This window comes from Fulmarus glacialis, unplaced genomic scaffold (genome assembly GCF_000690835.1).
Source record: "Fulmarus glacialis isolate BGI_N327 unplaced genomic scaffold, ASM69083v1 scaffold70, whole genome shotgun sequence".
Taxonomy (NCBI): Eukaryota; Metazoa; Chordata; class Aves; order Procellariiformes; family Procellariidae; genus Fulmarus; species Fulmarus glacialis.
The window spans coordinates 1-12891 of record NW_009186871.1 but is presented as its reverse complement, the minus strand read 5'-3'; the positions used below and the strand labels follow the sequence as shown (position 1 = coordinate 12891).

The window sequence follows — 12891 nt, the reverse complement described above, 5'->3', positions numbered from 1 at the left end:
AGCTGTTGTTTACTTGCCAGATGTTGTGAATTAGTCCACTTGTCACAAGTGCAAAAAAACGGAATGTGAATTGTTTCTGTGTAGTCAAGAGGCTAACAAGCCTTCACCTCTCTCCCCGCTACTACTGAATCCTGCTCTGCTGGTAGCAATTATCCTTTTTCTCTCAAATTGTCTAATTGATTAATGTAATTAGGATAAACAAAGGGCTGTTAATTCTAATCATTATTTAGCCTGGAGTTTGCTGCTGCTTTGTTCAGTCTCATGAGTGATCACGCACCTGAAACCTTGCCCACCCTACAATTATATCAGTTAGCTTAATAAAAGATATTTCTCCTGACAAATACTGCTCCAAGAGTAAGTAATGCTGTGATTTGCTGCATTATTTAATTTGTGGGATCATTCAGCAAAGATTGGCCACAAGTTGTTGCTACCGCTCTCCAGCTCAGACAAGTGGTGCTCCTTAGGGCAGTATGGGTGCTGTGGGTTTTGGGACATCCTTCGCTGTTCCCCGGCACTAAGCAGCACAGCACCACCTGCCTTTCCTCTGTCCCCTGCATGTCTGACAAACTGTCCTCTGACAAATATATGAATTATTTATATAATTATGTAAATTACTTAATAATTAAATTAACTAATTGTTTGACAAATACACTTTGGACAAGTACATGTTTGCTCTGGAACTCTGGGAAGATCTGAGCACTTCTTTTGTGTTCCACTGTCTTTTTAATTCTTACGTTATTTATCCTGTGAAGCATAATCTTGGAAGTAACCACATCATCAAGAAGTCTATGTTCAAACAGTATTTTTGAGTTCTTCCTTCTTTCCTGGAGAAATCTTTTTATAAAAGAAAAGGATTTTCTTTAGCTTTAAGATTACTTTGAAACCACTTTTAATACCAGATGATATACATATTTATAGCTTTCCATTTTTATAGAGTTTGAACCATTTAAAAAGCCAGAAGTAGTTTTAAAATACTGAGCAATGCTCTTTCTCGACTTTTAAAATCTATGACTACTTCTGTTTTGCATGAGAACATGGTCATCTGATGTCTCAAAACTGCCCCAAGAACGTACATGGCCAGAGGGACACCTGCTAAGAGCAACTAAGATCCCTCTTCTGAGCACGTGCTCACCATGTGAGCTGCTCTCCTGCTGTGACTGATCATTTTGTCAAAATAAACCAGCACTGAATTTTTCTATAAGCATCACAGTGAGCAGTTTAACTTCCTTGAACAAGTCAACTTTGATGCCACATCGCTCGGCTGTTTGCTAGACAGAACAAAAGCACTGGTCATCTCAAACACAAATGGGACTAACACGGATTCTTCAGTTTCTTCAGCCACACGTCTGCTCAAGGGTAGGATTCTGCTCATGCAGCTTGACCAGAACATGGACTCATTAGACTACAGCAATTACCCCAGGCTGCCTGTATGCTCAAAGGAAAGAAATAGCTACTTCAAAAGGGCAATGCAACTCATCCTAAAATAGGGTTAGCTAAGGCCATTGCTTTGTCTTCTGGAAGCATGTATTTTCGTCATTAATTATAAGGGAATCTGGGTTGATCATGTAAGACTTAGACATCCAGCCTTCAGGAACCTTGCTTAGAACAGGTGCATCCCACTTTAATGTTTGAGACCATCTGTAACATTAAGTGGGTCTTTTTTCCTAGAAGCAAAGGCAGACGAAGTTTGTGAGAGTGTGAAGGGTTAACTGAAAGACCCATACCCAAAAAGAAAATAATTCCTCAGCCTTTTTTTCCATTGTTGGAGCTAAAATTAATGTCACTTGAAAGAGGAGATTAGAGAGAAACACTTTTTCCCATGTTGGTATAACTTTTTGCATTCAGTAATGCTTTGCATAGAATTCAGATATCTTATTAGGGGTCATCTTAGCCCCTGCACAGTTATCTTTTATTTGTCCATGGGTTTTCTGGTTGGGGGGGTTTGGTGCCTGAGTAAACAGCAGGAAAATATGCCTTGAAAGACATACCGTTAGATATGTGGATTCAGAGTTGCGAATAGGAAGGCTGAAACTCCTGCAGTAGATTTTTAAGCTTCTTATTTTTCAGGTTAATAGTGTTTTCCCAGACCTTTTAAGATCTTGTTTCATTAAATCAGGCATGGAAGAGCAAAAAACTGAAAAATATTGCAAGACATTAAAGTTTTATTTTCATTCTGAATTCCTGCAGATCTACCCATGCGTATTCCCTATCATCTTGCTTCAGTTACAGCTTTTACAATGTAAAACGTAAATTTTATGTAAGGAATGTAAAGAACTTTTGTTCTTTTTTGTAAGAAGTACAAAGACCCTTTGCCTCCTCACCCTTCTCTTCCCAGAGGAGCGGGGTCCATGGGGGCTCGGTGCTCCCGGTTCATTCTGCTCCAAAGGGGTTGAGATTTGCCAGCCCAAGGCGCGTGGTGCTGCTCAGGGAAGCAGCCCAACAGGGCACCACCAAACTCAGGTTTCATGCTCAGAGCATTTAAAACTAAAGCTTGCTCCCTGAAGCCAAGGACTGTAAACAAGCACTTAATGTTTAGCATATACATTAAGTGCTATCGTAATCTTAGCTTTGTTTGTCCTATCATCTCGTTATTCCTTTATATGATTGACTACACTTTTCTCACACACATTAGGAGACAGTCCCATAGCACTGAGAGAGCTGTAAGTGTCACAATTCATTTCACCCAGACCATTTTTTGCCCTACACTTCAGATGGAGTTTCTCCATCCCTTCCCTTTGGTATGGCCCAGTGCGCCAAAGGCACAATTTCACTAGCAATATTTCTTTCCTCCTGACTGACAATATGATACCTGGATGCATTTTGGTTACTGATGAGCTACTGCCTCCCATTTTGATGGCCTGTCCCTTATGACACTCTTCACTATCTGTTCAGTGAGAGCATTTGCACACATGCCTACCTGGCAGCTAGAAAAAAATCACAGAATATATATATTTTTTCCAAGAGGTGACATCTGGCTTGTTAGCTGACTTGGCTCCCGTCTGCATTACAGACTCCGTTGCTAATGACTGTGCAACCATCCCAGAGAGCTGTTCTGGGTCAAACGTTTATGGATCAGATGGGCTGATTCACCCTTCTGCAGAAAGGGCTGTTTTTGTCTTTTGTTTCTGCTTTTTACCGATCTTTACATTTGGCAAGCATAAAAGAGAATTTCGTCATAGAACTGTAAATCTTTTCACCTCTGAGACTGCTGTCTAGTGTTTTATTGCCTGAATACTGTCTCAGACAACAGAGCTGCAGCAAACAATAGGATCTACCTGGCTAAATAGTGTAATACTGCCAGCCTGTCTGTTCTTGAGCTACCTATGGGGTTATATTGTGAATGAGACTGATGAGTATATTCTGGCTTGTCTTAGACCCTATGGATATACAAAACATCTCAGACAGGAGATACCACTTTCAATAACAGAACTGGAGTGCAGTTGGTTTTAGAATTGGAAGAGGATCGTGACATTGTGTATGTAGCAGTGGGTGAGGGAAACTGGAGTCTGTCTGCATCGTACTGGTTCTGGCTGTAGTCCTGTGGCTTGTCTGTGATTTTACTGATGTCACTACAAATTAGGACCAAATGCCCTAAAGCAAAAGGAGTTATCCTTGTGGGGAGTTATTTGAGTGACAAATCAAGGCTTGTTTCTTCACACAGAGACACAAATTCACCTAGAAAATAGGTATTTAAAATAAAGAAGTTATCTACAAGCTGTAGAATTAATGAAGCCTAGTTTTCTTTAGGTTTGTGTTCTTTTTTCTTCTAAAACCTCTGCTTGGCAATGACCCCATCTCTCCCTATGCGCTCCGTAAGGACACCCCCAGAACAAGGGACAAGCAGTTGCTTCCCAAAAACATCACATCAGCGAGTACTCTAATAGTTGTAACACAACAGGCAGGCACCATCCTAAGTCAAAAACTAGCTAGGAAACAAGGAGAAGGGCATCGCCAACTTTCAGCATGCAAAAGCTCAGCGTGGGGATGAGTCCAGGTTCCCTGCTCTGTTCAGGCGCTGTTTCAGGTGTGCAACGCGGACAACCTGTGAAGAAGGCGTAGATGAGGGGGCAATGGCATTCTCAGTCATCTCAATGGTCTTTACATTAGTTATGACCAGATAAGACTGAGACAAATGTCAGAGACATGCAATGAAATTTGGTGAGTGAGTAACAGGACATTAATTAAAACAAATTGCTGTTATATAGCACAATAGTAAACATCTAAGAGGAAATGTAAACTATTCTGATACCACAAAGTCACAACTAAAAATATCAGTTCAGCAAGGGTACCAGGGCATCACTGTAGATTGGGAAAAAAAATGGCAATATTTTGGAGCACAAGGATGGGATAATTATTAATTCAAATATAGCTAGATAGGGATGTTCCAGGCTTAGCGAAAGCTCTGTGAATAAAACCAGCAACACTGTCTCAAAGAGATGTTGCGGCTTTAGAAGGGTTGCAGAAAATCGTTATGGGAAAAATCAAGGACATGGAAAAATTTTCATGCAGAGAGACAGATGAAGAGGTTGCCATGGTTTACCCTAGAAAGGAGGAAGAGAAGGTAGGGAAGTGATAAAAGCACCGACTACAGAGAAGGTTGCAAGAAAGGCAGATCAGGAACATTTTTTTCCCCTACCTCGTGACGTGAGAACAAGAGGATGTTCAATGATATCAAAATGTATACATTCAAAATCAAAGGGTCTACTTCACAAAATGTCCCATGAACTCTTCTCACTGAAAATTGCTTACATCAAGAATTTAAGGACCAAAAAGGGATTTGTGGTTTAGTGAGGATTTAATAATTTTATTAAAACTCTAATACTGTATTTTAAAGCCTAAACCAATTTCCAGTTACAAGAGGCCAAGATCAGATCTGATGTAAGGAGCACATTTGCCTGCTTTGGAGTTTTTGCATCTTTGTGTGGAAGAAGGAACTGCTAAAATCTGCTACTCAGTCCAACGATTTATTAGGCACAGGATCAATAAACCGCATCACCTTCTTCTATCTTGGGTCCTCAACTGTTTACTATGGCAATGTTTGATTTCACTGGGAACATTACCTGATCAATAAGCCTGGAATAATGACCTAACTGAAAATGCCACTTTAGTTAAGAAAGGAGACTGATCTTGTGCTATCAGAATATAATTACACTTCTCTTCAACTCTAATTTTTTTAACAGGCTAGTTCAATTTTATGTACAAATTGGAAGCAAGGCGATTGGTAACTCCTGCAACAGACCAAGAGCCAGGAATGAAGGTAAAGCCTCTTTTCCTTATAATAAGCTTTTTGTATTTCAGGTCTTCTACAGTGTTTTTGCCCTTTACTGCCTTTACAAAATCAAAAAGATTGTTTTATTTTGAACATAAATCAATTACCTCTTCAGTTTTCATAAATGGTGCAAAAAACTATTTATTTTTGTTCCACATTTGTATTTATGCTTATTTCCACCAAACCTAATGGTGATCTATCAATAGGAGTAAATTTGTTGGAGCTGTGATGGTTTAAGACAACATTTACAACAGAAAACTTGTTCAGTTTCTCAACTGCACCAGTGGGTCTAACTAAAGATTGCCTTCCAACCCAAGCTCATGCATGATTCACCTGAAATGCAAAATTATAAAGCTGCAGCTGAAAATATATTTAGTCTAAAGAAATTAATCTCTCCCAGCTGTCTCCTCTCTTATTTTACCCACATGCTTAGAGTTACTGAGGCAGGGGGCTGATATTTGTGTCTGGGAAGGGTTGGCAGAGCAGATTTGGGAGCAGAATCCCCATGTAAAGTGGTCTAGTTGCATGAAGACAGATCGCTGACATCTGGTAGATGAGAAAACCTCATTTTCCTCTCAGTATAAATCATTTAATATCAGTGGACTGTTTCCTGATATATGGCATTTACACTGATACTGACTCAGAACTGTCATTTTTCAGCACAGATTACACTGAGGGTTTGATTCTCCTCTCATCTGCACCGGTATAAGACACAAGAAAATCCATTATCTTTGAACATGCTCCAGTATAAAAGAGTTTTAAGAGAAGAAATACACATAAGAAGTGCTTCTTTCTTCTATTATCCCCTGTGATGAGCTCATAAGTGACTTCACAATTCTGCTATGTCCTAGTATTTGCCTTACTATGTGTAAGATATGAAGACTATTTTAAATTATCTAAATATTACAATAATTAACTTTTAAGGATGCTGTGAGCTGGCATAAGCATTGTGAACTACCCATGTTGGGAGCCCAGCTATCAGAATTACAATTTAGTGTCCCACACAAACTGCGAGGGTATCCAATATGAAATAAATACTGACTATATTAAGAAAGTCACATTATTCCTATGGTTTCTGTGGCACAATCATTAGTTTCACTGAGGTTGTAAAGGATTTGATCCTTTGAGTTTGGTGAAGACAAGCAAGATAACGTGTAGCAGCTGGTGAGCGCACATCACTTTTGCAGTAGGACTCCGTCCACAAAATGCTGCTGGACCAGGGGATGCCAAAAGGGTAGGGGAAATGCCAAAAGTGGCAAGCACTGGACAGGGGTTGGCAGCTCCTGAGTGCAGGCTGAAGAGTTGTCCCCTTTTGCTCTGTAAAGTCAGATGAACTCCCTTTCTTAATTTTACATGCAGGGCTTGTCGTTCAATACACAAACGATAACGGGATCACCTGGCATTTGCTGCGAGAGCTGGACTTCATGTCGTACCTGGAACCCCAGGTTGTATCGATAGACTTACCTCGGGAGGCCAAAACCCCCGCCACCGCTTTCCGCTGGTGGCAGCCACAACACGGTAAGCAACGCCATCCTAAAAATTCATTAAGCAGCTTTACACAACCCACATATCAATGCTTCTCAGTATGGACATGTTCTGCATAAACTTCAGCTTACCAAACATACGGTATGGTGAACAGTTTGGGCGCTGTAAGAGCATATTTAGGCTTTCCTCAGTCACACTGCAGACATGATTTTCTTTTACAGCACCAAGCGGAATAGTGGGCTTAAGAGTAAAATTGTTTAAGAGCTAAGTTTGAATCAAAGATGCTGAGAGATAACAGAGGGGAAGGGAAAAGAATATTACACAGAAAAGCCTAAATAAGATGAGAGAATTTACCTGAGTATAGAGTGACCTGGGATACAAAATGACTCACACATTTTATCTCACTTTTTCTCTGTGTTGGAAAAGGAGGCATAACTTGGCCTTGAATCTGCCTACCTCGTCGCTCCCATCTCACTATTTTCATATCTCCACACTCCAAAACAGGACCCCCACCCCCTGCCATTTCTGGTGTCCCAGCACCCTGCTCCCCTTGCCTTCTGCTGCACCCCCAAAGCACACTCAGCCGCTTCCCACATCCTCAGCTGAAAGTAAAACCCTGGTGCTGGCTGATACCTATAGCCACTGTGAGAGCTCCCACCTTGCGCGGGGGCACATTACCACTATTAAAAGTGTCCTGATTAAGTGTCTCGACTTTGTGCAAGGCAGCAGCTGCTGGATCCCTGCAGGAAATATAAGGTGATATTCAGAAATATAGCAAAGTACATTTTAATAGCAATTCCCTGGGGAGAAAAGCACACAGCTTACATTCAGGTAATTATGGCATGCAGCTTCTGGGATATCATTTATCATTTTGATGGCTGGTTTTTATTCATACATTTTCTTACAATATATGTGCTGGGGTTAATTGTCCTCACTAGGCAAGAAAGTAGACAAGGCAAGAGCGATGTGATTTAGTTAAGAAGCCAGTTCATTTGGGAAAAATGCTGGTGCATCACAGACCATCGTTCTGCCATGATTGTTTGCACTGGTGAGTGGTGCGATGTCAGACCTGTTGCTCCCTCCCTGTGTCCTGCCCATGGCCGCTTGCTCTGGGGGCACCTGGATGACATCTGTCCCTGCTGAGAACCGTCACTCTAAGTCCACCTGACGGCAGTCCTGTGGCTCCCAGTAAGAGGGAGAGTTTATGACTGGAGGTTGAAATACCGCCTTCCATACCAGCATCCATAGATGACAACCGCTCCTCATTACAGATATTAAATCATTCATAGATTGTCCTCTGTCTGCCATAACTCAGTGCAGAGTGGCCTTATTAGCCATGGCTTATCATGAGCCATATTCCTCATAGTTGCAAGACAAAAGTCCTGGCACATCGCTGCGAGCTCACAATTTATTGTCAAGACTTTCCTTCTTCTGTGAGGGCAGCGATTGTACAGTAAGATGACATTTTCAGCGTTCAGAAAGATGAATTGACATGAAGGGCTGGAGAAATGGATTGGAGATGATGGGGAACTGAAATGCCTGTAGGCTGGAGAGCAAGAGAAGGGAGGTTTCCAGGAAGGAGAAGGTGAAGAACACTTCTATGAATATCATCTATATCAATAGCCTTCAGCATTTTCCTTTGTGTACTATCCTCTTCCATACAAAACGTACTTTGGGAGCTACACAGAGGGCTTTCCAATTTAGTGTGGGGAATGGCAGGAAGGTTGTGACCCATGGAATGAAAATCCCCAATCTAGGGGCTCAGGGAGTGTCTCATTCAAACACAGGGAGACTGTATGATGATGAAGGCACTGAAACTTGAGAAATTAAGAATGTTTATCTGAAATAGAGTCCAGGTTCGTCCTTGAGCAAAGTTTTAGTCTTGTTTACCAGTGCCCCGTCTACATGACTGCGCACTGCTCACTGGCTGAATGCAGGATGGGGGCATAAAAAATAACTAACAGGGACCTCACTAACCCGCACGTTTTGCTTTTTATAGGGAAGCATTCAGCTCAGTGGGCTTTGGATGATGTCCTTATAGGGATGAATGACAGCTCTCAGTCTGGCTTCCAGGATAAATTTGATGGAACTGTGGATTTACAAGCAAGCTGGTACAGAATACAAGGAGGTCAAGTAGACATTGACTGCCTGTCTATGGATACAGCTCTGATGTTCAGTGAAAACATCGGTATGTGTTACCAAACATTGCTACAGTTGTATGCACCTATTTTATAAATCATTTATGGGTCAAGTTTTTTACAAGAGGGGAGCTACACACAAATTCAAGTATATAGTAATCTGCAGGGAAGAGAAGGCTGAAAAAAGGTGAAAATACAGACAACAAATTTGAATGACAGTACTGAAAACATATGCATAAGTTATACTTTTTTTGTTGTTTTTCTCTGTTTTCTTAGGAAAACCTCGTTATGCCGAGACTTGGGATTTCCATGTATCATCCTCCACTTTCTTGCAATTTGAGTTGAGCATGGGTTGCAGCAAGCCATACAGCAATTCCCATAGCATTCACCTGCAGTATTCTTTAAACAACGGGAGAGACTGGCACCTGGTGACGGAGGAGTGCGTCCCTCCAACCATCGGCTGTCAACACTACATGGAGAGTTCTATCTACACTTCAGAAAGATTCCAAAACTGGAAGAGAATTACGGTCTACCTCCCACCCTCAACCAAGTGAGCGATGCTCTTCTGGCTGTTTAGCATGATCTAGATTTTGCTGATCTAATTTGAGCAAACATCCCCCAGCTTGGGAATTTTCTGCATGTCTTTTAAATTATTAAATGTGTGTTGTCACGCCATCGGAATTTTAAATTTCACTTCAAAATATTTCATCGGATATAATGTGAACTGCAGGAACTGAAGGAAATAACAACTTTGAATGAGTGAATTCTTAAGTCTTGCCTATAATCTATGACAGCAAGAACAGGAATACTAAACTAACCTTTTCTAACATTTACCCAATAAAAAGCAATAATTAATGCACTAGTGAATCTTTTCATATAAAAGTATTCTGTCATTGCACATAAGTTATAATGTTATTTGTCATCCAAGATTTAGGCATGCTAATTATGACATTCAGCAAGTCAAAATGCATGTTACTGGATGAGCCATCTCCACCCTTTTGACCGGGAGGAGAGTTCTGCCTGCCTCCTAGTGATATCACATGGTTGTAAATGGATGTGGCAGATATGCTGGCATCCGTCTCTCTGAATAAAACCATGCTCTAGTTTAGAAATAAGAGATGCCGATGATATTGCTTACCATTATTCTGAATAGTTCTGCAATTCATCAAAGCACCCTATACATTACCTCTGTGAATTTCATCACCCAGAAAATACAGTGCTAAAAATGGACACACGGAAAATGAACTGGGACTGGGGTTCACATCTTGGTTTCTAATTCCATAGTTTGCTCCAGAGGACCATGCATCTTCTTCCAAAGAATATTCTTCACAAATTTAATGATATCTTGATCCTGTCAAAGTCAGAGGGCAATTCTCTGTGTTGTTCCAGGCTCAGCTCCACAGCACATTTCCTGCCTGAACAAATCCAAGATCATCTAACCCATAGCATCTTGACAGATTTTTTTCCAAAATACTCTCCTCATATGAGGATAACAAGGCAGTCAGCAATTACAACAGTGTGTAGGCATGTGCATGTTTGTACACATATAGTCATACATTGTTATATATATATATACACTAACATATGTAATCATTGTTTTTTCTTTAAACAACACTCAGTATAAATGAACTTTCATTATTACTTAGTTTACTGAAGTAATTACGTTGTTTTAACTCTGCTAGCAACATATGGAGCTGTTGAATGCTAATGTAGCTAATAGTTCCTGCTCAACCACTTTGCTGACCAGCAAGAGCCACAACAATGTTGACTTTCTTGGTTTTCACCTTGGGCACCTTTTTAGAGTCTGCTGGAATTTTGCCTGAAAACTAACCTGAGAAATTGAAACTTCCAGTTTCAACTGGAATATGAGTCTTTTTCAAATACAGAAAGTCATGCTTATTAATATGCTTTTGTTCTCCTGAGGTTTATGGGATTTTCTTTATTACTTAGCACTTTGTGGAACAGACATTTTGAAGCCTGAAATACATTCACTCTGTTTTTTCTAGCTCTCCCAGGACACGGTTCAGATGGATTCAGTACAACTATGCTTCTGGTGTTGATTCTTGGGCTATTGATAATGTAGTCCTGGCTACAGGGTGCCCATGGATGTGCTCAGGCCACGGCATCTGTGATGCAGGTCGTTGTGTGTAAGTAGCAACCTGCTTAACCTGCTTCATAGAAAGGATGTTGGTCTTATCTAGGCCAGATGGATAACACCTTTTCCTCACAATTTGTTGCTAGGTGTGACAGAGGCTTTGGTGGTCCGTACTGTGTCCCTGTCATTCCTCTGCCGTCTGTCCTGAAGGATGATTTCAATGGTAACTTGCATCCAGACCTTTGGCCTGAGGTCTACGGTGCTGAGAGGGGAAACCTGAATGGTGACATCATCAAGTCTGGAACAGCTCTCATTTTTAAAGGGGTCAGAGATTACTTACATTGAAAAAATTAATAAAACCCAGTAGAGTTAAAAACAGAAAGTTAATTTTCTGTTGTTTCCCTCCATATGTTTATGTCAAATTCTTTAGGCTAGAATTTGACGCTTTCATTTTTCCTGTCTTTTCCTGCCCTAAATATGCACCATGTTTGTCACAGTTGTTTTTTATGAACAAATGGGTTTTGTCTGTTGGCTATTACCTTCATTTGTGGTAGAAATTCCTCCTTAAGCATCAAAGGAAACGAATGAAACTCTGCGGCTGAGATTCTTGAGGCCAAGTGAGTGATTTGGAAATACTGTACACATTACAATCAATGGGGTTTGTGTCTTGAAATCCCTGATTGGCTTTTGAGTATTTTGAATAATACAGATTAGTCAGCACTGTAGTCTATGTAATCAATATTTATGTAGCTAGCCTGTGTTTAACTTAATTCTATTGTTTTGAAGTTTTATAGCTCTTTAAGGATTTTTTTGTTAATTACAGGTTAAAAAAGGCCAGGAAATATATTTTCTGAACTTCTCAGTTCTTCAACAAAACACATAAATAGAAAGACTTTTGTTCACATAAGCACATAAATTTTAGGCTCACACATGAGCCTTCATTTGACACTGTGAATTCAGGTGCCCCGAAAAAGCGAAGTTTAATAACGTTGGGTGTAGAAATGAATTCTTTAGAAATAGTTCTTTGCAAAACCTTGACTCCAGTTCAACTTCTTTAAATCATCTAAATTACAAATCACAGGATCTCAATTGTCTAAAACTTGGATTGGTTGTTCCTGCAGGTTGTTCCCCTAGGGGAATGGGTCTGAGAAAGAGGGAAGCTCTGTGAGGTGGAGTTTGGCAGATCTCTGCAGAACAGGGACCCACTCTGGCCCCAGGATCCACACAACATTGAGCTCATCTCTAGAGATGGACAGGACCTGAGGGGTCACTATGAGGTTTCCTGTCTGCTCCCTTTCCATACTGCTCTAAGTTAAGAGGTTGCCCCAGAAGAGGATATTTGTACAAAATATTTTTTGAGACACAGAAAAAAGTTCCTAGAGAGGAGTCTTCCTGCCTGGAAATTAGGGTGCTTGGCTACTATACAGTTTGCCCAAAAAATGGGTATACTAGCTTGGCCTCAATGTCCGAGTAAGTCAGCTGCAGTTCTTGCAGATCAGATCACATCCCAGTGGTTCAGAGCATGAACTGAATGAGCTGTACCTGTGTCGGCACCTGATCATGTAGCTGTGCCTCTGGTGGTGACACACCCCCATATCTAGCCTTTTCCATTACTATGGCTCACCTTGCCAAGGCTATCACTATCCCCTTTTTCTGCCTGGGAAAAGGTGTGGGACAGAGAGCTACCTCTCTCACTGCCACCGGCAGTCAGTAACAGACAACATCCAGACAGTAGTAAGCTGCAGAGCATCTTCAATAACGGGAACTGAGATTCACACTATATATTCTGTATTTGCAGGAAGGACTGAGAATGCTTGTTTCAAGAGATTTAGATTGCATTAATACTGTGTACATCCAATTTTCATTTAAATTTATACATATATATACACACATATACACATATA

At 40.7% G+C, this 12891-nt stretch overlaps 1 protein-coding gene across 1 annotated transcript in view; it reads left to right on the top strand.

Moving 5' to 3' along the window:
- Window positions 1–12857, top strand: part of LOC104073131 (reelin-like) — a gene marked incomplete at its 3' end in the record, with an annotated part of 122402 nt that extends 109545 nt beyond the window's left edge. Inside the window, exons 29-35 of the mRNA XM_009572812.1 lie at window positions 5181–5257; window positions 6629–6787; window positions 8754–8942; window positions 9169–9442; window positions 10899–11039; window positions 11134–11311; window positions 12786–12857. Of these exons, the coding sequence (XP_009571107.1) occupies window positions 5181–5257; window positions 6629–6787; window positions 8754–8942; window positions 9169–9442; window positions 10899–11039; window positions 11134–11311; window positions 12786–12857 (1090 nt within the window). The remainder of the gene's footprint in view (window positions 1–5180; window positions 5258–6628; window positions 6788–8753; window positions 8943–9168; window positions 9443–10898; window positions 11040–11133; window positions 11312–12785) is intronic.
- Window positions 12858–12891: the final 34 nt, after the last annotated feature.